Genomic DNA, 21849 nt, shown 5'->3' on the forward strand with positions numbered 1-21849 from the left:
GTAATGATTTGTGCTGGGCACCCATGGGTTGAGAACTGACGTATGCTTGGACATCTTGAGAGACTTGCGGCCACCAATAGTGGTGAGTAATGATTTCTAGTGTTCTGGCTTTTCCCGTGTGCCCAGCCGTTAATGAATCATGTGCCCAAGCTAGCACTTTCCCGCGATGGCACAGAGGACTGTCTTGCCTGCAGGAACAAGGTCAATAGCGGACAACAAGACCTTAGCTGGATCCAGAATGTATTGTGGAATCGATTCGTCATTGCATCTTCGAGCTCCGTGGTCCAGGAGAGGGTATCCGCTCTAATCTTCTTGGATGTTGGACGATATCAGAGTGTGAAATTAAAGTGGCTAAAAAACAGCGACCAGCGTGCTTGCCGAGGATTCAAGCGTTGAGCTTTACACAGATACTCTAGATTTTTGTGGTCGGTGTATACCACTATGGGGTGTAGGGCCCCTTCCAGTCATTGTCGCCAATCCTCGAAAGCCATTTTAATGGCTAGGAGCTCCTTATCTCCTATGCCATAGTTCCTCTCTGCAGGTGAGAACTTCCACAAGAAGTAAGAGCAAGGAAGGAGTACCTTTATTGGAAACTTGACTAATTACTGCACCCACTGCTAGGTCGGAGGCGTCCACCTCTACTATGAAGGGTTGCGAAGGATCGGGATGTCGGAGGCATGGTTGAGAAGAAAGGCTTGCTTCAACTCTTCAAAGGCTTGTATAGCCTCTGGTGACCAATCCCTGGCATTAGCTCCCTTTCTTGTTAATGCAGTAAGTGGCACTACCATAGAAGAGTAATGAGGTATAAAATGGTGATAAAAGTTTGCATATCCGAGGAAGCATTGTAGGGCCTTAATTCCAGTTGGCCGTGGCCAATCTTGGATAGCGGAAACTTTCTTGGGGTCCATGTGAAATCCAGTTGAAGATACTATGTACCCTAGAAACGGCAGGGATTCTTGTTCAAAACCACATTTCTCAGCTTTAGCAAAAAGGCGATTCTCACGGAGACGTTGTAGCACCTTACGTATGTCCCACCTGTGGGTGGAGAGATCTTTGGAATAAATGAGTACGTCATCCACGGACACAATCACTGAGGACTGAAGCATGTCTCTGAGTACATAATTCATGAGGTTTTGGAAAACTGCTGGGGCATTACACAACCCAAAGGGCATTACTAAGTATTCGTAATGCCCATCTCGTGTGTTGAAGGCGGTTTTCCATTCGTCGCCAGCTTTGATTCGTACTAGGCTATATGCTCCTCTTAAGTCCAGTTTAGTAAAAAGCTTAGCTCCCTGCAGTTGGTCCAGGAACTCCGGGGTAAGGGGTATCTGTCCCTGCGGGTAATGGCATTAAGCCCCCGGTAGTCGATGCAGGGTCTGAGGGTTCCATCCTTTTCAGTGACGAAAAATAATCCAGCACCAGCTGGGGATGTTGAAGGCTGGATAAATCCTTTGTCCAGGTTTTCCTTGATGTACCATGTCATGGCTTGTGTCTCAGGAAGTGATAGTGGGTACACGCGTCCCTGAGGGGGCTTTGTTCCCGGCAGTAGCTCTGTAGCGCAGTCGAAGGACCGGTGCTTGGGGAGTATCTCTGCTTGTTCTTTGGAAAAGACATCTGTGAATTCCATGTAAGGTGTTGGCAGAGATATCGTTGTGGTGGCTAGAGGCAAGCTGGGTTGTGGCAAGGTGAGTATACAGTTTGAGAAATAAGTAGGACTCCATGCTGTGATTTGAAGAGGCTCCCAGTTGATTAGTGGAGAGTGCTTTTGGAGCCAGGGTAGACCTAGCACAGTGGGATGCATGGATTTCTCCAAAACCAGAAATTATATCTCTTCTGAGTGGAGCACTCCAGTGCGAAGAGTCAAGGGTGTTGAGGTAGTTGAGATGTGCCCTGGGAGTAGAGTGCCCTGAATAGATGAAATTTGTAACAGAGGTTTGCGGGGAAGCACGGCGAGCTGCAATTGTTGGACTAGCTCAGCCAGGATAAAGTTCCCCCCAGCTCCAAAGTCAATAAAGGCAAGAGTAGAGAAAGTTCCTCCAGGATAATCAAGAGTCACTGGTCCTGTACATTGAGGAGCAGAATTGAGGCAGCCTAGGGACAGCTCCCCGATGATGCCTAGGCCCTGGAGTTTTCTGGCCGTTCACTGCATTGAGCTAGAAAATGATCCTTGCTTCCAAAGTATAAGCAAAGGCCTAGTGAGTGTCGTCTCCTTTCTTCCGGGGTAAGAGGACCTCGCCCCAGCTGATTAGGTTCATCACCCTAGTTGCTCGGAGGAGCTGGTGAAGAAGACATAGGTCAGGAGAAGGCCGGAGCCAGTGTAACCAGTCTTTGGGCCGTTTTAACTTCTCGAGCCCATTGCTGAAGCCGGCGATTGACCCTTCCTGCTAGATTAATCAAGCTTTCAAGGAAGATCTCTTGCTGCTAGCTTGTCTTTAATGCGAGAAGATAGTCCTTCCAAGAACATTCTGCAGAGGCTGTCCTCCCGCCAGCCCAGCTTGGTCACCAACGTGCGAAACTCGGCTGCATAATCAGCCAGTGTTCGGGAACCCTGGCGCAGGTGCAGAAGTTCAGCAGCCGCAGTGGATTGGTGAGCTGGTTCGACGAATATTTGCTTGAAACTGTTTATAAACAGTTGAAGATTCCCCAGCAACAGATCATTGCGCTCCCATAACGGAGAGGCCCAGGCCAGGGCCTTCCCATCCAGCAGAGACAGAATGTAGGTGATCTTCACCTGGTCGAATGGAAACTGTGTTGACTGGAGAGCAAATCGCATGTAGCAATGATTGAGGAAACCTCGGCATTACTTGACTTCGCCCGAATACCGGGGAGGAGCTGGCAGGTGCATCAAAGCCGCCGGTCCGGGACTCAGAACCGGCACTGGAGAGGGAGGTGCCACCGGAGGTGAGGAGTCCAAGCGGTACGTCAATCATTCTACAGTAGCCACCAAGACATCCAAGCAGTGTTGCTGCTGTTGTAGTCGTTGCGCAATACCTGGTATGGCCTGGAGGCCGGAGAGGTCCGCCGGGTCCATGGCCTTTGCAAACTGTTGAGAAGTGGACCCTTGGGCCGGCTCGGGGGTGAATGGAACCCGCTGAAGGGAGGCCTGCAGCGGAACCCATAGCAGGGAGGCGGATCAAGGCCAGGAGACCAACTGGATCTTCACCTAAACCAACCCCTGTTCTCCGCAGGTTGAGCCCTTGGTTACTAGGGGGGCCAGGAGGACTTAGGAGGGGTCTCCTGGTGAAGAATAGTCAGGTCACAATCCAAGTCGAGGCAGGCAGCGCAGAACCAAAACGTGGAAACAGACCAGGAGTCTGGGCAGGCAGCAGGCTGGTGGAGACCGGAGACAAGCCAAGGATCAGGACGGGCAGCAGACCAGGAGAAACAGAAGACAAGCTGAAGTCGAGAACCAGAGAATCAAGCCGAGCTGGGGACTGGAGCACAGGAGAAGAGCAGGAACTGGAATGCAGGAACTGGAACGCAAGAGCGGAGCAGGAACTGGAACACAGGAACTGCAACTAGCTACTTAAGAGAGTCAGACCTGTTGCAAAGGCAAAGCATGAAGGGCTGTAGTGGCCTATATATAGGCCAGAGGTGCTGACGTCTTGTTGGGGGCCGGGCCACAGTTTCCCACCACGGCCCCTTTAAATTCAGTGCCGTCACGTGCACGCACGCCTAGGGGCGGAGTCCGCCATCTTGTTTGGTGGTGTCTCCTTCATGGTGAGAGAACACTGTTGGGAAGCCTCGCCGCGGGGAGACAGAGCGAGGAGGAGCCGGTCAGCAGTCCCCGCTTCCGCGGGTGAGAGGGGGGCCCGATCACGGCTGCCCGCGGCCTGGATTCCCAACATATTAATATTCTTGACTGGCTCCTGGAACACACGGTTACTATCCCTGTTGACATTCCTGGTTCAGGAGCATGGTATCCAAGTTCAGCAAAGGCTATTGTGAACTCGACCCATGTCCTCTCTTTGGCATTCTGTGCCCTTGGAACTAAATTTATCTGACTTGGCTGTTTTGATCAGATTTGGGTTTTGCTATTATGAGCAGCTGGGATTGTCTCAGAATTGGGGCTTCCCTGTACTGTAGATAGGAGCTTTTCCCTTCATGATTCCAGCACTGATAAGGAGGGGGAACTAGATTTGGTATCCTTCCATACTCTAGTAAGGCGTTTGATACCTGTTCTTTTATAGGTGGGGGACCTCCTATTGGACCAGGTTGTTTCGGATTGCTTGTTTCGGATTGATTGCCTGAGCAGAGGATAACGACCTTGGAATTCTTGTTATGCCCTGTGTATGTGAGGGCAATTATGGGAATTAGGCTTTAAAAACTCAGCAAACAAGATGTAGGTGAGACCTTTTTATTGGACTAACAATGCATCTGTGACAAACTTTTGAGAGTTATCCTCTCTTTATGAGGTCAGTGAAGAAACAATGCCGTTTCACAGGGAGTCGTCTAGATTTTTGGCTGCCTGTACATGCCATTGCAGCTCCGATAACCTCAGATATAGATGATACTGTACTATTTAAACCCAATGTAGCTGCGCTGTTTCTTTACTGATCTGATGAAGAGATAACTCTGGAAAGCTCCTCACAAATATATTACATTAGTCCCATAAAAAAAAGCATCACCTACAGCTTGATCCTTATTTCTACATATCCAAGTGGACTAACACGGCAATCACAGTTCTCTGTTTTGAAAACCCTATTTCTTATATTGCTTGCTAGGCCCCTGGGGTGAGTGACCGGAGACAATGCCCCTCATATTATGTTGGTTATCTTATGCTTAGGGGTGTTTTTGTTCTCTTATACTGGGAGGGTGAATGAGGCCCCGAAGGAGTCATTTTTTTAAACTTTGTGAGATGTTTTCAATATATTGTATATTTACTATGAATTTTCTTTTTTAATCTGCATTGAATGGGCTCACCGCCACTGAACTGCAGAATAAAAGTCTTAAAATGAATTGTGAACAAGGTTTAGACATGCCTGGGACATGAATACATTAGTGCATCGACAGGGCTCTAACATCGCAACAACAGGCGGATTCCATATTGGGATAGCCTGTGTTTAAATCCACCTCATGTAGATAGCAAATCTTTCAAGGCATTTCTGCCCTCTGACCTTTTGAGTTCTGGGATAGGCTTGGTCACCGGTTCATTTCTGTGGCAGGGCACAAGTCCTCTGGCCTGTCCCTGTGAGCCATCTACTGCCCCCTGGGGGGCTTTGCTTTGGGAGCTGCGTAGAGGCTATAGAAATGATAAGTAGTACTTGAAGTAGCTTTTTGCATGTTTTGTCTCTTGATATGCCAGTAGTCTGCTGGGAATAAATACACATGAGAGTCTCTGGTTGGGAGGCTCAGCAGTGCTATTGGGCATCTGTGGATTTCTCTGTTAGTAGTAGGGTGCTGCCCTCTGCTATTCGTTAAGGGCCTTTAACCTGATGCCCCTGGATGAGAGTTTGCACATTTTGGGGGCCGATGCAGTAAGACGTGCGCTGAAAATAGGTGCTCGTATGGAGCGTCCTTTTTTCCTAATGCACACACAGTCACGTTCCCTGGGCGCCCGATGCTGTATTTAAATGAGGGGCTGCGCAAGAAAGGGCAGGCTAGAGAAGAATTGTGCATCCGTAGCACTCAAATGCATCGAGCTCCTATAACTGCAATGGGCGCTCAGTGGGAGCGTCCATTTTTATCCTGCTTCTTCAGGCCAGTTTCTGTGTTATTTTGCTGAAGTTGCTAAGACGCCCTTGCTACGGGTGTCTAAATTGTGTGGCCATAAGAATTTTAATTTTAATCAAGTCAATATGCATTTATTTTTCAACACCGCAAGCAGTTAATTGTCACAACGATACTAAGTAGGAGGACACACAAAGGACGGTATTTTTTCATTTTTCCTGAGCCTGTGACTCGCGAATTGACTTTATGCCATCTCTAGGGCTGGAGTTAAATTTGCGGTGTTAAAAAGTGTGCGATGGGTGCCCTGCGATTTTCGGTACCGGGGTAATAGCTAATAGCCTCATCTACAAGGAATTTACATGTGGCGGGCACTATCGGCTATGCATTTGTTTCAGCGCGCGTTTTGGACGCTCTAATCTCCTTATTGCATCAGGTGCTAGTCTAGCGTGTCCAACCGCTCACAGGCTGAGCGCACTTTACTGCATTGGCCCCCATCAGCTCTTCCGTCCTTACTCTTGTCCCCTTTCCTGCGTTTTTGCATTTTTTATAATTAAAAGATTACATCCTATGGCTTCCTTCTTTCTTCCTTAAACTCCTAATTCTCTTCAGATTTATTATTTAAGTAATTTTGTTCACTTCTTAACATCCGATATTCATTGTGCCCTGAATTGTAGCAGGGACCTTTTTTTGGCCAGGCTTCACCCATTCTGCTCTTTCCAGTACTGCTGGTGTTTCCACTCCTCAACTCCTCAGCCCCTACCCCTTCCCCAGGTTAGCCATTTAATCGTGTTATGGGACCGCCAGGAGTGTAACCTCTTACTCAAAATTTTGTGAAGTCTTGGTATCCTGCCCCCAGTCAATAACCTTTAATTACAAGATCTTGTCTCTCCCTCCCTGCCAATTTCCTTTCTTGGTCTCTAAACCCCTCTGATATACAGCCTTGAACACAATCCCTCCCCTCACCCCACGCCTCTCTCCTCTTGACCTTTCTCAACTTTGATTTTTCTTTTCTTATCTTTTTCAAATCTGGCTGAGGGAAAAAAATATATAATCGTATTTTCAATAAACGAATAGCTTGATTTGAAAAAATCAGTATATACCTCTGAAAAATCCTCCCTCTTCTCCTTAGAATGAGAGGGTTCGTCACTAGACTGCAAATACATTGTGGGGTGAAGACGTACCAAGATTATCCCAGGACAGATCAAAGTGTGCCGCAGTGATACAGGAATATCCTGGGACAGGCCCAAGTGTACCGCAGTGATACAGGAATATCCTGGGACAAGGTCATAGTGTGCCGCAGTGATACAGGAATATCCTGGGACAAGGTCATAGTGTGCCGCAGTGATACAGGAATATCCTGGGACAAGGTCATAGTGTGCCGCAGTGATACAGGAATATCCTGGGACAAGCCCAAGTGTGCCGCAGTGATACAGGAATATCCTGGGACAGGCCCAAGTGTGCCACAGTGATACAGGAATATCCTGGGACAAGGTCATAGTGTGGCGCAGTGATACAGGAATATCCTGGGACAAGGTCATAGTGTGCCGCAGTGATACAGGAATATCCTGGGACAAGCCCAAGTGTGCCGCAGTGATACAGGAATATCCTGGGACAGGCCCAAGTGTGCCACAGTGATACAGGAATATCCTGGGACAAGGTTATAGTGTGGCGCAGTGATACAGGAATATCCTGGGACAAGGTCATAGTGTACCGCAGTGATACAGGAATATCCTGGGACAGGCCCAAGTGTGCCACAGTGATACAGGAATATCCTGGGACAAGGTTATAGTGTGGCGCAGTGATACAGGAATATCCTGGGACAAGGTCATAGTGTACCGCAGTGATACAGGAATATCCTGGGACAAGGTCATAGTGTGCCGCAGTGATACAGGAATATCCTGGGACAAGCCCAAGTGTGCCGCAGTGATACAGGAATATCCTGGGACAGGCCCAAGTGTGCCACAGTGATACAGGAATATCCTGGGACAAGGTTATAGTGTGGCGCAGTGATACAGGAATATACTGGGACAAGGTCATAGTGTGCCGCAGTGATACAGGAATATCCTGGGACAAGGTCATAGTGTGCCGCAGTGATACAGGAATATACTGGGACAAGGTCATAGTGTGCCACAATGATACAGGAATATCCTGGGACAGGCCCAAGTGTGCCGCAGTGATACAGGAATATCCTGGGACAAGGTCATAGTGTGCCGCAGTGATACAGGAATATCCTGGGACAAGGTCATAGTGTGCCGCAGTGATACAGGAATATCCTGGGACAGGCCCAAGTGTGCCGCAGTGATACAGGAATATCCTGGGACAAGGTCATAGTGTGCCGCAGAGATACAGGAATATCCTGGGACAGGCCCAAGTGTGCCGCAGTGATACAGGAATATCCTGGGACAGGCCTAAGTGTGCTGCAATGATACAGGAATATCCTGGGACAGGCCTAAGTGTGCCGCAATGATACAGAAATATCCTGGGACAGGCCTAAGTGTGCCGCAATGATACAGGAATATCCTGGGACAGGCCTAAGTGTGCCGCAATGATACAGGAATATCCTGGGACAGGCCTAAGTGTGCCGCAATGATACAGGAATATCCTGGGACAAGGTCATAGTGTGCCGCAGTGATGGCAGAAGAAAAATCCCCAGAAAGGAAGCCATTTCCTCCTCCATACCACCAGAGGTCACTGTTACTCTGTGGAAGAATGAGATGCTTAATTAATCGTGGATCTGCAGCAATACTGTTAAATGAGAACTCATGACAAGACTCTGTTCTCAGCACTGTAAATCTTACCTCTTTTCCCTTGTAGGACCATATGCTTGGCACTTTACAATCTATACCCCCACTCCCCTCATTTGAGGGGCTGTGTGCTCAGAACTGTATAATCCTTCTCTATGGAAAGGTTGTGTACTCAGCATTGTACAAGCTAAATACAGTCTGCTCAGTTATTTCTGTTCCTGCTTCCTATTCACCAGCTTCAATTACAAGCTGTTTGGGGAAGGCATCTTGGCCCCGTGTTCCTGGCACTGCACAAGAAAGACATGGGGTTTAGATTTAACATAGTAACCCAGTAGATGATGGCGGGAATAAAACTATTGGCCCATCCAATCTACCCAGTTATTCCTATCTACACTGCTAAGGATATATCCCAGCTGCCATCCATAGTGTGTGACAGCTGCTAAGTTATCTCTTCTTATCCGGGACAGTTTTTCATCTTCCTCATTTGTACACTAGCCTTTCGGGCAGAAGAGCAAACAAAATTTCCCACTTAGATCACATCCAGCATCCTCTCCCTTCCCACGTCTAACCACAAGGTTCGGTATTAATCTATAGAGACACCAAAACCAGCCTGGCTGTTGTCCAAGCATCTCCCCCGCCCACCCCAGGTCCCCTACGTAGCTTGCCAGACAGACCTTGCCAAATAAGCACCAGATTTTCCTCTAAGTCTTTTACACTTTACTGTACATGCAGCCTTCCAAATAGACACAGCTTCCATTTAATCTATCATCCCAGACTAATCCAAATAGTTACCAATACTAGTATGGCCGTTGCCTGAACATCCGGCCTGCCCCCTGCGTAGCCTGCCAGACAGGCCCAGCTACATGATTGCCTTTGTAATTCTTCCTGAACTAAGATGTTCTTGGGCAGATGTGCAGCGATGGGCATCTCCTGTTCTGTGATAGCTGTGAATTCCCCATGTCCTATCATCTGGCTCCTCATTGCACAGGGACAACGCTAATTAGCACAGCTGTGATCATTTCCCTGCAGGGTGCTCTCTGCACCACAAGTTCCCACAGAAGGATCCTTTCAGCAGGGAGACGAGCCGCTGCTCTCACGCCAGCCTGTTATCATCACTTAAGCCCTCCAAAGACTGGGAGAACGTTATTGTTCTTCTCGGTGATAAACCTGAGGTATTATCCCTCTGCGGTAATGTAGCATACAACCTGTGAACGCCATGCTCTAAGTGCGGGGGGTCCATCCAGAAATTGGCTAATGGCTCAGACAATTTTCCTAGACACAGAAGAAATCGGACAGGGTGGGGTGCTCCCTGTTGAGCGACCAGCAAAAGGAATTTTATTACAAATAAATCAGCTTCCCTTTAAAAGTAGATAGAGCTGAGCTACTGTGGTGGCTTGGTAAAATCAACTGGCACCCAGAGCAGTGTTTCCCCACCCTCTCCTGGAGGCACACCTAGACAGTTGGGTTTTCAGGATATCCACAATGAATATGCAAGAGACAGATTTGCATACATCAGAGACCTAGGGCTGGATTTTAATAGCTACGCCCGATTTTATAACATGTGCGTGCAGCCGCACGCACATGTTATAAAATTCGGGATCGGCGCGTGCAAGGGGGTGCACACTTGTGCACCTTGCGCGTGCTGAGCCCTAGGGGAGCCCCGATGGCTAACTTTCCTTCAGGCCCCCCCCCCCCCCCACCTTCCCCTCTCTTCCCCTATCTAACCTGCTCCCCAGCCCTACCTAAATCCCCTCCCTACCTTTATTTTATAAGTTGTGCCTGCCTCCAGGCAGGTGTAGGTTGCGCGCGCTGGCCGATGGCCAGCCCGCAATCCCGGACACGGCAGCAAATGGCCGCTGTGCCTGGAGGCTCCGGCCACGCCCTGCCCCGCCCCACCCACACCCCGCCCCTTTTTTGAGTCCCGGGACATACGCACGTCCCGGGGCTTTACGCGCACCGCCGGGCCTTTTCAAAATAGGCCCGGGGTGCTTAACCCTCCCCCCTACGCGTGTAAATCCGCCTGGATTTACACACATAGGCTTTGAAAATCTGCCCCCTAGTGTATACCAATCTATCTCATGCATATTCATTGTTGCAATCCTGAAAACCCAACTGGCTGGATGTGCCTCCAGGAGGGGGTTGGGAAAAACTGTTCTAGAGGAGGGTTACCACCTCATCCCAGGCCAACTAAATAGGTTGATCCAGTCCTGGTCTTATGTCATTGTCTGCATGAATTTGTTGTTCTGATTTTCCCACTGATTTCCCCATGCAAAATCAGCAACACAAATCTTTGCAGGCAATGGGGCAAAACCAGACCTGTTCGGAAAATCTCGGAGTGAGGAAGCAACACTCACTTAGAGGAGATGAAGTCATATTCATGTGTGCACTCAAGCAGGGATGTCAGCAGTGGGCGACAGTTTGGGGTTCGTTAAAGACCTGGGGTTTTAGTTTGGTTTTAAGACAGATACAGGCTTGTAATACCCCGCCAGTGTGAAATTGTCCAGTTTGAAATGTTTCAAGTGTTGCTGAGGAAGTGCTCGAACCCAGGCCCAGATTTAGACGCTGGCCACATAGGCCTATGGCCCCGAAATTTTGAAGGCGCCAAATACCCAGGTCAAAGAGGAGCCTGCCTCCACTTGCTTTAGGGCAGTAAGAGTTGGCACCGCCTTAACAGGGCACCACTGTGCCAGTCTACCTATGGGCGCCAAAACCTTAAATCTGGCTTTGCTCAAGCACTACACATCTGGGGATACTTTGCGATGTCCAGGATGGCTTCAGGTTTTGCCCCATCCCCTTCTGGACAATGCAGTCCTGCTTTTTACTCTGCGGATGTGATGGGGCACCACCAAACCTGGCTGAGACCGTGATAACGTCTCTGCATCAGAGAGCTTAAACCTCAAGGCTGACTTCAACCGAGAATTACAGACACAACGCACAATGCAGTCTGAATTAATGAAAGCACCCCCCTGCAGGTTTTCACTAGCAAATCTATCCTGGAATCTGAATCATCCGACAAATCCCCATGCCAAGGCACTCGCCAGCTTTGATTTTGCATTTGAACGATTGTTGCTGTCTCACTTTCATCTCGGGAGCTCTGCGGGCACCACAAAGGGACTTCCAAAGCACTGCGGCCTCTAATGCCAAAAGGCTGCAAGTCTTTACGACGTCTTTCTTTCCTTTTCTGGCAGTGCATCCCAGCCGACTCCATTCCCGGTGGCCCTTGTGATCTTACGTCCCCAGGTTTTCCTTAACTCACTGCTGGAGACGTCCCCACAGTGCCATCGTTTAACCCTTACTAGAAAGAGTTCTTCTTGTCTGTTTCTGAAGCAAGTATAAAAGATACAATATGAACTTATTTTTCCATTTTACCATTCTCCTGCCTGGAAGCTGAAATCAGCCCCCCCACCCCCCCAAACTGCACCTACTGTGTGCTGAAGCGCTGGCTTAAGTGTCATGGAGGTCGTGTACCCAAGCCCTGAGGAGGGAGGGAGGGAGGAATGGTGCCTCCCACTACAATAATAATAATAATATTTATTCATTTCACACTTTTAACCACCGATGGTGCCCATAACAAGGTTCAGCCATAGCATTAGACCACCTCAAAACATAAATCCATAAAATGTGTTGTAAATTCATAATCGTGTGACCCCCACCCTGGGGCACATAAAATAACAGCCTCTAATGCTGGGTTTCTGAGCCTCCCACCAGTCTCTGTGGGTGCAAAAAAAAGAAAAAAGCAAGGGGAAGGTGTAGCACCTCTGGCTCTGAGGCGAGGGCTGCATTTCCTCCGGCCGCTGAAGGGGGCAAGTTGCGGTCCCGCCCTTCCCCCGCCGTGACTGTCTGACTTCACCCCCCTTCACTAATCCTCCTTTGCTTTCTCCTCCCTTGGCAGACTCGCACGTGGAACCCACAGCCCGGGACGAAGCAATCAAGTCTCCTCCAAAAGGTATCGTTTTGAAAATGGAACTTTTGTATTCTTCTGGGGTTAGCAGCGGCCGTCAAACTCAGAATTATTAAAAAAAAAAAAAAAAAAAAGTCCCCAGCATGATGAAACACCGGAATCATAATATATATAATATATATTTTTACATTCCCTCTTCCTTCATTTGTATTCCATGGTGTTGATCCCAACTTAAACATCCTAAATCTCTTAGTCCATCTTTCATCAGTGCTCGCGGCTCTTCAGAGACACTCTCCTCGGTTCCACTCAACAAATTCCTTCACAGTTCCCACAAGGATGCGCCCTCGGGCCCTACCAAGGAGCCTATAAATACTACCATGGCCGGTCCGTGGTATCATGGACCTGCTGGACTGCAGACCCACCAGGGAGCACTGTAGAGAGTCCCTTAGTTTAGGGTCACAACAAATCAATAATCCCCTCCTGAGCCCCAGCTTATACCGAAGAAGAGCCTACTCTCCCTGCAAGAAATCAGGCCTGTCTCTTCCGCAATAGGAAAAAACACACATTAACCAAAGGCAGAGCTTAAGTGCCACAAAATATAGTAAAGGAGACGGATACATTTCTAGTGGCATGGGGCCAGATGGGACCAGAACTGCATCCTAAAGCTCTCCCACCCAGCATCAAGGCACAGTACAAATCCTTACAGCATCCATTTTAAAAGCAGAGCTCACATCCTTCTGTATTTGCCATCCCTCCATTCTCTGTGGCATCCTTGTGGGCCATACTTACCAGACTAAAGCGAGAGAGAGATCTCGTCCGCGTCTCTCTCGGCTGAACAGCCCCATAGCCTCCTAACCATCCTACCCTTTTGTGCCAAATCGCCATGTTGTAATTCTAAGCTTTCGGCTCCTCCTGTTCAGAATACCCTTGAGGAAAGTAGCCATGTCTTAAGTCCTTCCTTCAAAAAGTTGCGCAATGTTTGCATTTACCACAGATCTTTGACCGGAGAGTTCCAAAGCCCATGGGGGGGGGGGGGGAAGAAAAATTCTCTGTCCCTCGTCCTTGTTAGCCTGGCCTCGTGCACAAAGAGGACTGTGAGCAGTGCCTCGGTGGTTGATTAGAGCCCTGGATCAAGCAGCTAGAAATGCTCTAAGCAAATAAGTCCTAGAAAGGTTTCCAGGGAATATATCTGTCTGAATCAAACGTTAAATGCAAGAACTAATACTTTGAACTGAATCTGGTAGCTCACCAGTGGCTGGTGAAGTTAGTGTTCCCTGTACTTGCTTTCTGTCACTGCCCTGGCTGCAGCCTTTAGAGTCAATGAGGGGTTGTTTAAGGATGTTAATGGCAAGCCACAGTACAAACTGTTACACTCATCTAGTGATGCTAAAATTAAAGCTGCACCAACGTAGGTAAATCTGATTGATTTAGGGAAGGGCACATATCTGATGGCTAGCCCGCTGCCCGCAGACGAAACTAGTATGTTCCTCCATCCTTAGATGCACACCCAGCATCACTGAGTCAACCGCTGGGATCCCTGAGGCCTGCAAATGTGACTGGGAGGTTCCGTTCTGACAACGGCGATTTATCGACAAATAAAATGTCACTTTTTCCTGGGCTGTGCCCATAAGAGCAGAAAACATGCCAGACAGTGTCAGAGCAAAGGTGCATCGAGCCCAGCATCCTGTCCCCATCGGTGGCTGATCTGCGCCATTAGGAAGCACCCAGTAGATCCCAAAGGATTGATGTGTTCCTTGTTGCTCACTCACTCCCAGGGATAACCGGCGGCTGATAATGGTTTATGGAGCTTTCTTCCAAACTCCTTTCAGACTCAGCTATGCTGGATGCCTTGACCACAAATGCCACAGCTTAATTGCATGTTGAGTGAAAAAAATATGTTTTCCAATTTGTTTTAAATTTGCTATCTTCTAGTTTCATTGAGTGTCCCCCAAGTTCTAGCACTATTTGATTAAGTAAAGAGCTGTCTCCTATTTTTCTGTTCCACCACACTCCTGATTTTATCATCACATCCCCTCTATCGTCTCTTTTGCAAGCTGAAGAGTCCTAACCTCTTTAGCCTTTCTCCATAAGGGAGCCGTTCCATCCCCTTTATCATTTTGGTCGCTCTTCTCTTCACCTTTTCTAGTTCCGCTATGTCTTTCTTGAGATAGGGCAACAAGAACTGCCAACAATACTCAAGGTGCGGTTACATTGCAGATCTATGCAGAGGCATTTTGATATTCAGTTTTATTCTCCATTCCTTTCTGAATAATTCTGATATTGGTTGCTTTTTTGACTGCTGCTGTACACTGAGCTGTTTTTAACCATCTGCCTTTGGATATCCTTCAACCTGGAGTTTACTAATATCTCTGCACTAGTTTCTATATCTGCTCCTAGTGCAACATATTGTTTGTATATTTTTATGTTGATATGTTGTTTTTATGTTTAAATTTCTCTATTGTTTTATGGGTGTGATCTGTAAAGCCACCTGAAGTGTCAATAGTGTGGGTTATAAATTTAAAAAAAATAGATATACTGCAGAAATGTAATAATGATAATTTAGTTGTCTGATTAATGTATATTTGAAGCAATTAACAGATTTAAATAAGACAGGGGATAGTGAGGACCCTGGGGGACCCTACAATTCATCTCAAGACAGAAGGAAGAGAAGGTGCCAATTATTACTTGCTGCTTCCTTCCTTTCAGAAAGCAAGCCAGCCCTGCCAAAGCCCTAGCTCTGATAGCAATATTCCTCGGCTGTCCCAGATAGATATCAAAATCTAGCGTAGCTGTAAGATCCAAAGGAATGACTGCCGCAAGAGCAATCCCTATTGGCAGGGGAGTGATACTGAGGTCTACAGTCTCAGAGGAGACCTCCCTCCATCCTTTGGTCATCAGGGAAATCGGTGTCACACCAGAACAGGTGTCTGGGGTAGGGGGTATAAAGGGGGAGATGAAAGGGGGAACCCCTGCTTCCTTTGGAAATTCTGATAATTCCAGCCTGTCCTTGTTAATTTTGTCTCTTCTCCTCTTCTTATGCCCCTCCAGAGGTGCGTCTCATGGATGGGCCGAACCACTGCCAGGGGCGGGTGGAAGTCCTCTACAATGGCACTTGGGGCACTGTCTGTGACGACGACTGGGACATTGTGGATGCCACTGTAGTGTGCCGGCAGCTGGGCTGTGGTCATGCCCTGGTCATGTCCACCCGTTTGACCTTCAGCCAGGGTACCGGACCCATCCTCTTGGACAATGTAGACTGCAAAGGTACAGAGTCTACCCTGAGTGAGTGCAGGAGCCACGGATGGGGGATCCACAACTGTTACCACTATGAGGACGTGGCGGTCAAGTGTCATGGTAAAAGGGTTTGGTTCCATTCAGTAAGGGGGAGAATAACGCAGCAAGACTGGCCAAAAATATTTTTTATTTCTTGTTATCTGTGCAGTGCCAAACCTCTCTCCTTTCCACGTACCTGTGATTACAGTTCATGTCTCCAGCATCTTCCCTCTTTTCTTCCATATCCAGGTCAGGTAAGGCAGTAGAAACAGAGAAAAATAGAAGATGCCGGCCGACAAGGACCGCTTTTTTGTGTCTGCCTGCTGTGGTCTAACTCAGTCTTTTGATCTTCCTCCCTCCCTCCACTACTAAAGTGCTTTTGTGTCTATCCCACGTATGCTTGAATTCTGCCTCTGTTCTAGCTCCTAGAAATTCTGCTGGAAGTTTCTTCCAGGCATCCACCATCTTCTCAGGAAAAAGGATTTTCTCACATGCCTTTTCAGCTTTCCCCCTTCTGCTTCTTGTCCTTTGAGCTTCTCAATCCATGGAAAATGCTTCCTTCGGGTACTTTGTTGAAGCCTGCTAGAGATCTGAATGTTTGTCTCGTGTCTCCTATTCCCTTCTTTCTTCTAGAGAGCACATCTTTAGCTCCCTCCGTCTCTCTGTTTATGGCTTGTAGTGTACTGTTTTGGTGGCCCTGCTTTGAACTGCCTCTACCTTATTTATTTATTTATTTAAAATCTTTTCTGTACCGTTGTTAAGCGGGTGCCATCACAACGGTTCACAATAAGGCACAAAGACTATGCTGCATAAAGTGTCTGGAATTCTAACTCTTACACAGGTGCCATCAAAAATACTGTAACATTATATCACAATAAGTACTATTTGGTGAGTGTTATAAGTTATGTCTAGATTTTCTAACTCTGCTAAAAGTTTGGTGTTACTTAACTTTAGTTCTTTGAAGTTTAAGATACAGGTGGAGATTAGAATATAGGAGAGGAGACACACTTTAAGAAGGAAGGAGTGTGTTTGTGAATCAAGACCTGTAGAGGGGCAAATTAACTTCCTATTCGTGATCCCTCTCTTTCTGTGCATTCCCTTCTGCTTTGTCACACTGTCTGGCTCCCTTAAGGTCATCAAAGATAACCCTCATGGTACTTCCCTGTTTGGTGATTATTAGCTCCTCACCACCAAAAAGGTGCTTGGACCTTGGATTTCTTCACTCAAAATGCAAGATTTATAGGGACCTTTGTTTTCAGCGTTCATTCTATTTTTCCCTGGAATTAATCAGGCTCAGTTGCTCTGAGGCCTCATTAGCAAGGCACCAGCCTTTGCCTGGGCTGACCCCACTTCAAAGCCTGCCAAATGCCTTCCCCTCGCCCACCTGACAATGAGTCAAACCACAGTGAGGCCCTTGCAGTACAAACCAGCCCAGGCATTGATTTTGCTCCCCACTTCAGCGGCAGGGGAGAGGGGGAATAGGGTGCAGAAAACAACCAAGACTTCTACGCTCTGAAGTACTAATACGCAGACGTAAGGGAAAAAGCGCAGGGCTGCTTCTAAGGCCAAGTCCATGAGCAAAGCACGTCAAGCAGCACTGTCCGAATTTTCAAGAAAGCTCATCATCCAGTAAAAAATAGCAATTTTTATGGGAACCATAAGGTTTGGGGATAACTACACAGAACAACAGTTACTACCTTTAAGAGAAACATGGGAGAAACCTGCACGGAGTGGCAGTTACTACCTTAAAAAGATTGCTGGGCAGACGGGATGGACCATTTGGTCCTTATCTGCCATCATTTCTATATTTCTATAACAATATTGTAACAATTATTCATTTTATTTCCACTGATTTTCTCCCATTTTTTGTTGTTATAATTAATACTGATAATTTTTTGGGGGAAATAAAATAAAAACTGAAAATAAAGGTCCTTAAAGATTTAGCTTTTTTTTTTTTTTTTGGCTTAAAGTGGACTTATGTATCTTTGACCTTTTTTCCAAGTGACAGCAGAAACTAAACAGAGGGTCATTATGTGAGGCTAAAGGGGGTCAGAATTCAGGAATGATAAGGGGAATGGAACAACTCCCCTATGAGGAAAGACTAAAGAGGTTAGGACTTTTCAGCTTGGAGAAGAGACGACTGAGGGGGGATATGATAGAGGTGTTTAAAATCATGAGAGGTCTAGAACGGGTAGATGTGAATCGGTTATTTACTCTTTCGGATAGTAGAAAGACTAGGGGGCACTCCATGAAGTTAGCATGAGGCACATTTAAAACTAATCGGAGAAAGTTCTTTTTTACTCAACGCACAATTAAACTCTGGAATTTGTTGCCAGAGAATGTGGTTCGTGCAGTTAGTAAAGCTGTGTTTAAAAAAGGATTGGATAAGTTCTTGGAGGAGAAGTCCATTACCTGCTATTAAGTTCACTTAGAGAATAGCCACTGCCATTAGCAATGGTTACATGGAATAGACAGTTTTTGGGTACTTGCCAGGTTCTTATGGCCTGGATTGGCCACTGTTGGAAACAGGATGCTGGGCTTGATGGACCCTTGGTCTGACCCAGTATGGCATTTTCTTATGTTCTTATGTTCTTATGTTCTTAACGATAGACGTTGTAGATTCCTGCAGGCGGAGAAGGCCAAAATGGTATTGGAACACAAGAAAGCCTGGTGCAAGCACAGAGGTGGGGAAGTGAAGCAAAAGCTGGTAGGGTCTGTGATACTGCAGGGGGAAAGGGGGAGTTGGGCAGACTGGATGGGTCTCGTGAGCTTTCTCTGCCACCACCCCTTGGTCATGCTGCTGTCACTGGAAGAGCAGGACTCGTGTAAGGGTTTCCCTAGTAAAGGGACACATGTTTGGATACTATTGAGCCCCTACAAAATTCAACACAGTCCCGGTAGAGTTGTCCAAGCAGACGGGTGGTATCCCTCCGGGGCCCTGGGGACACAGGATACAGTTCAGCAAAAAGACGCTCATCACACACTTGGGGGTGCAATGTAATAAGGCACATCGAGCCATGTGCACAAGGCAGCGTGTGACTGTATGTAAGTTCTTGTGCGTACAGCTTGTCCGCTAATGTAGAGAGGGGCTTTATACACACACACACAAAACAAACTGTGAACATACAAATGTGCAAAACCAATAGTAAAGAAGACATTGCCTATTACAGCCCAATGCAGGGAAGCAAGCACAAGTCTTAACTTTTTAAATGCAAAGAAATTACCTCAAGGTCAGAGGTGCACTAAAAAGTTAGCTCACTTTTCCCGTGGATGGTTAGTGACCATTACTGTGTCGGTTTCTTTCGCACCAGCATGATATTCCTGCGATTATTCTTGCGGCTTACCTACTTCTTCCAGGTGAGAGCAAGAGCTATAGAAGAACGAGAAAGGCAAGTGAGAAGAGTCTGGGCCAATGAAGAAGAGATAAGGATACCCAGGCTCGAGCCTTCTTCAGGGGATCACACAGGGAGCCTGTATTTTGAACAAGGACACACACTGCTTGGATTACCAGAGATGGATGTTGTACGCAGGTATCCGCTGTTCTCTGGGGCACTTATGGCCATTCGGAGTGAAATAGATCCTCGCACAGCTGGTGGGGATACCGCCCCTGGTCTGGAGAAGCTTCTCGGCGCCTTACAGTTTCTGGCCGGCGGGTCATTCCGGAATCCAGTGGGTGCAGTGGCTGGAATGGGCCACTCACCTTTTCCAGACATTTTTGCCAAGTACTGAGGTCCAAGAAGAAGGGTGCTGGGGACTACGTCTGCTACCCTGAAGAATAGGAACAATGGCAGCAGATGAAACGTGCTTTCTTTGATATGGCTGGTATGCCAAAACATAGGCAGACGAGATGATTGGGTGTGTTTTGAGCGTACTTTCCCTGTTGTGTGCATTATTTTACGCCACCATGTTCTGCATCTTCTTTGATTCCCGCGCCACTGGTTTGCTTTCTTCTTAGCACGTGAGTAAAGAACGTGCTGAAGTTCAATGCAAATTTTCACTCGCGTTTGATTACATTGGGCCCTCGGTTTGTTGTCCTCATGACTAAGGTGTTGCTGAAGTGAAGGGAGCATTGCAAACATCAACACAAATCACTTCTTCAAAACTTCCAGCAAAATAGAAACACAGTCCAACAGAATATACAAAATCGCTGAGTCAGCACTGACCAATCCTGGGGGGGGGGTCTCTTCCTCATTTTAACTCCCCAGAAATAAACGTGGCATCCTCTGGTCCTTGGACTCTCCCTGAATACCTGCAGGGCTGTAGCTTTTCACATTATGGATCTCCTCTCCTCTGACCGACACGGATAGACGCCTCAGACAATGCAGATGTCAGACACTTCTGGGTCACCGGGCTAGTAGATCCTGGAGCAGGAAAGCAAATGCCCCTTCCTCATCCTCTGGTGACCAGCAAGAAGGCCAGTGCTCCGTCGTCTCCCCCTTTCAGCAGCAATGCCCTTTAGAGCTGCACCTTATGTTCTCTGAAGAAAAGAATGGATTAGGCGAGTAACCCCTGGGTGGGAAAACCCGGATGATGGACCCAAAGGCAACAGATCTCATCGAGCGTTCAAATCAATCTGAGCCTCCAGGGCTCCCTGTGGGGGTGGGGGGGTGGGGGGAGCATAACTTCAGGATCCTTTTGCATTGTTTTCTATTACACTGCCCTTCAAGTCCCTCTGTAAACAGCACTGAAAATCCCCACAGTTCTACAGCAGCAATAACCAAACTGGAAGCTGGGTAGCTTCCAACTCCGTTTTACTGATAAGCTGTAAAATGCAATAATTATAGTTCTTTACAGCTCTGGATGTTAACGCCCATTGATTTACAGATTCCAATTTAATAAATTTGTTACCTTAATCTTGCAGCCACAGTCTTTAGAATTTATACAGGCCAATTCCTTCATAATTTAACTCCTTCGTCTTTCCATTAATCAGATTGAAGAAAGCGTAAAATTTCTTCCAATTTCCTAGTTTCTTCCCATTGTGGCTTGGTTATAATTTTAATCCCAGTTATTTAGCATAATGGAACAAGCCCCAGTTCTCCTGTCTGTCCTCAGGTCTTCTCTATTCTCCACACCTCTATTGGCGCCAGGGTGGCTCCCTGTTACACTATTAGCCCAGATGTTCCTCACCTGAGTCAGTAGATAAACTCTCAGACAATACTTCTCACCCTTTTCTCACTGGTAATGGATGTGAGTCCATTCCTCCTCAGGTCCTTTCTAGGTGAAAGATATCTACTCCTTGGAATAACCAAAAATCTGAACCCCTGGGCCCTAGGGAACTGTCAATATACACGGATGAAAAAAATCTTGCTCAAATGGGAAAACTAAAAGAGAGAAGGGAAGAGTGGAAAAACGTCCTTCTCCAGCAACAAAAAGGTCTCCAGAAACGCTGGACCAAAACAGGGAGAAGGCACCCTGTCTCCAAGAACCCCAGAGTCCTTTTCCCCAGGAAAAATAATCAGAAGTGAGTAATGCACAGACCGGGCTAGCCCACAACAGGGTAACTCAGGAATCCACGTGCTAAGAGGGTGGTAGGGGTTTATAAAGACTACGACCATACCATCTGATTCTTCCACATGGGGGAGCTCAAATTCCAAACCTCAGCTCCCCAGACCTTTTGGTTTAAACCTTCTGGTAAGGAAATCAAAGGTTCCTTACACAAAAATGAACTTTGCACATACCCCATCACCTTTGATAGGGACGTGGGGTCCCCTACAGTTGCAAATAGGGGGGATCCCAAGAGCGTATTTGTGAGAAAGAGGTATGAAGGGTGTGGGGAAATGGATGGTATTTTGAGGTACTTGTGGGATAGGGTGGGGAGGTCTCACAAAGCTGCTTTTCAGCCGACGACTGCTGTAACGCACTGCAGTTGTCAAGGTCCGCTCTTTCTAAGAACAGCCAGAAACGGCTCCAAATAGCACCTTCTTTGCCACTTTTTCTAAGGCTTGGCCTGGTATGCGCCAGCTCCCCAGACTGGCCAAAAATCTCCCTCCTTCAACTGGGTCACTTGAAATCTATGACGGTAACGTTTAAACTGACACGTGCGCCTGGGCCCAGAGACACATCCATTTTATAACATACGTGCGTCTGTGCCCGCATGTTATAAAGTAGCCTGAATGTGGACCCGCACCTAGGCATGAAAATGCTGCTTCTACCATGTAAGCGGGGGGGATTTTAATAGACACGCGCAACGATGCCATTACCAGTTTTCCCAGTTTGTTCCCAATTCATCCAGGTAAGGGATGGGTCTTTCAAGCCCCACTT

The 21849-nt window shown here is 47.4% G+C and overlaps 1 protein-coding gene across 1 annotated transcript in view; it reads left to right on the forward strand.

The window, feature by feature from the left end:
• The first annotated feature begins 13698 nt into the window (after positions 1 to 13698).
• Positions 13699 to 21849, forward strand: part of SSC4D (scavenger receptor cysteine rich family member with 4 domains) — a 30419-nt gene continuing 22268 nt past the window's right edge. Inside the window, exons 1-2 of the mRNA XM_029613536.1 lie at positions 13699 to 13723; positions 15364 to 15669. Coding sequence (XP_029469396.1) covers positions 13699 to 13723; positions 15364 to 15669 — 331 coding nt within the window. The remainder of the gene's footprint in view (positions 13724 to 15363; positions 15670 to 21849) is intronic.

Source organism: Rhinatrema bivittatum, chromosome 8 (genome assembly GCF_901001135.1).
Source record: "Rhinatrema bivittatum chromosome 8, aRhiBiv1.1, whole genome shotgun sequence".
Classification (NCBI taxonomy): Eukaryota; Metazoa; Chordata; class Amphibia; order Gymnophiona; family Rhinatrematidae; genus Rhinatrema; species Rhinatrema bivittatum.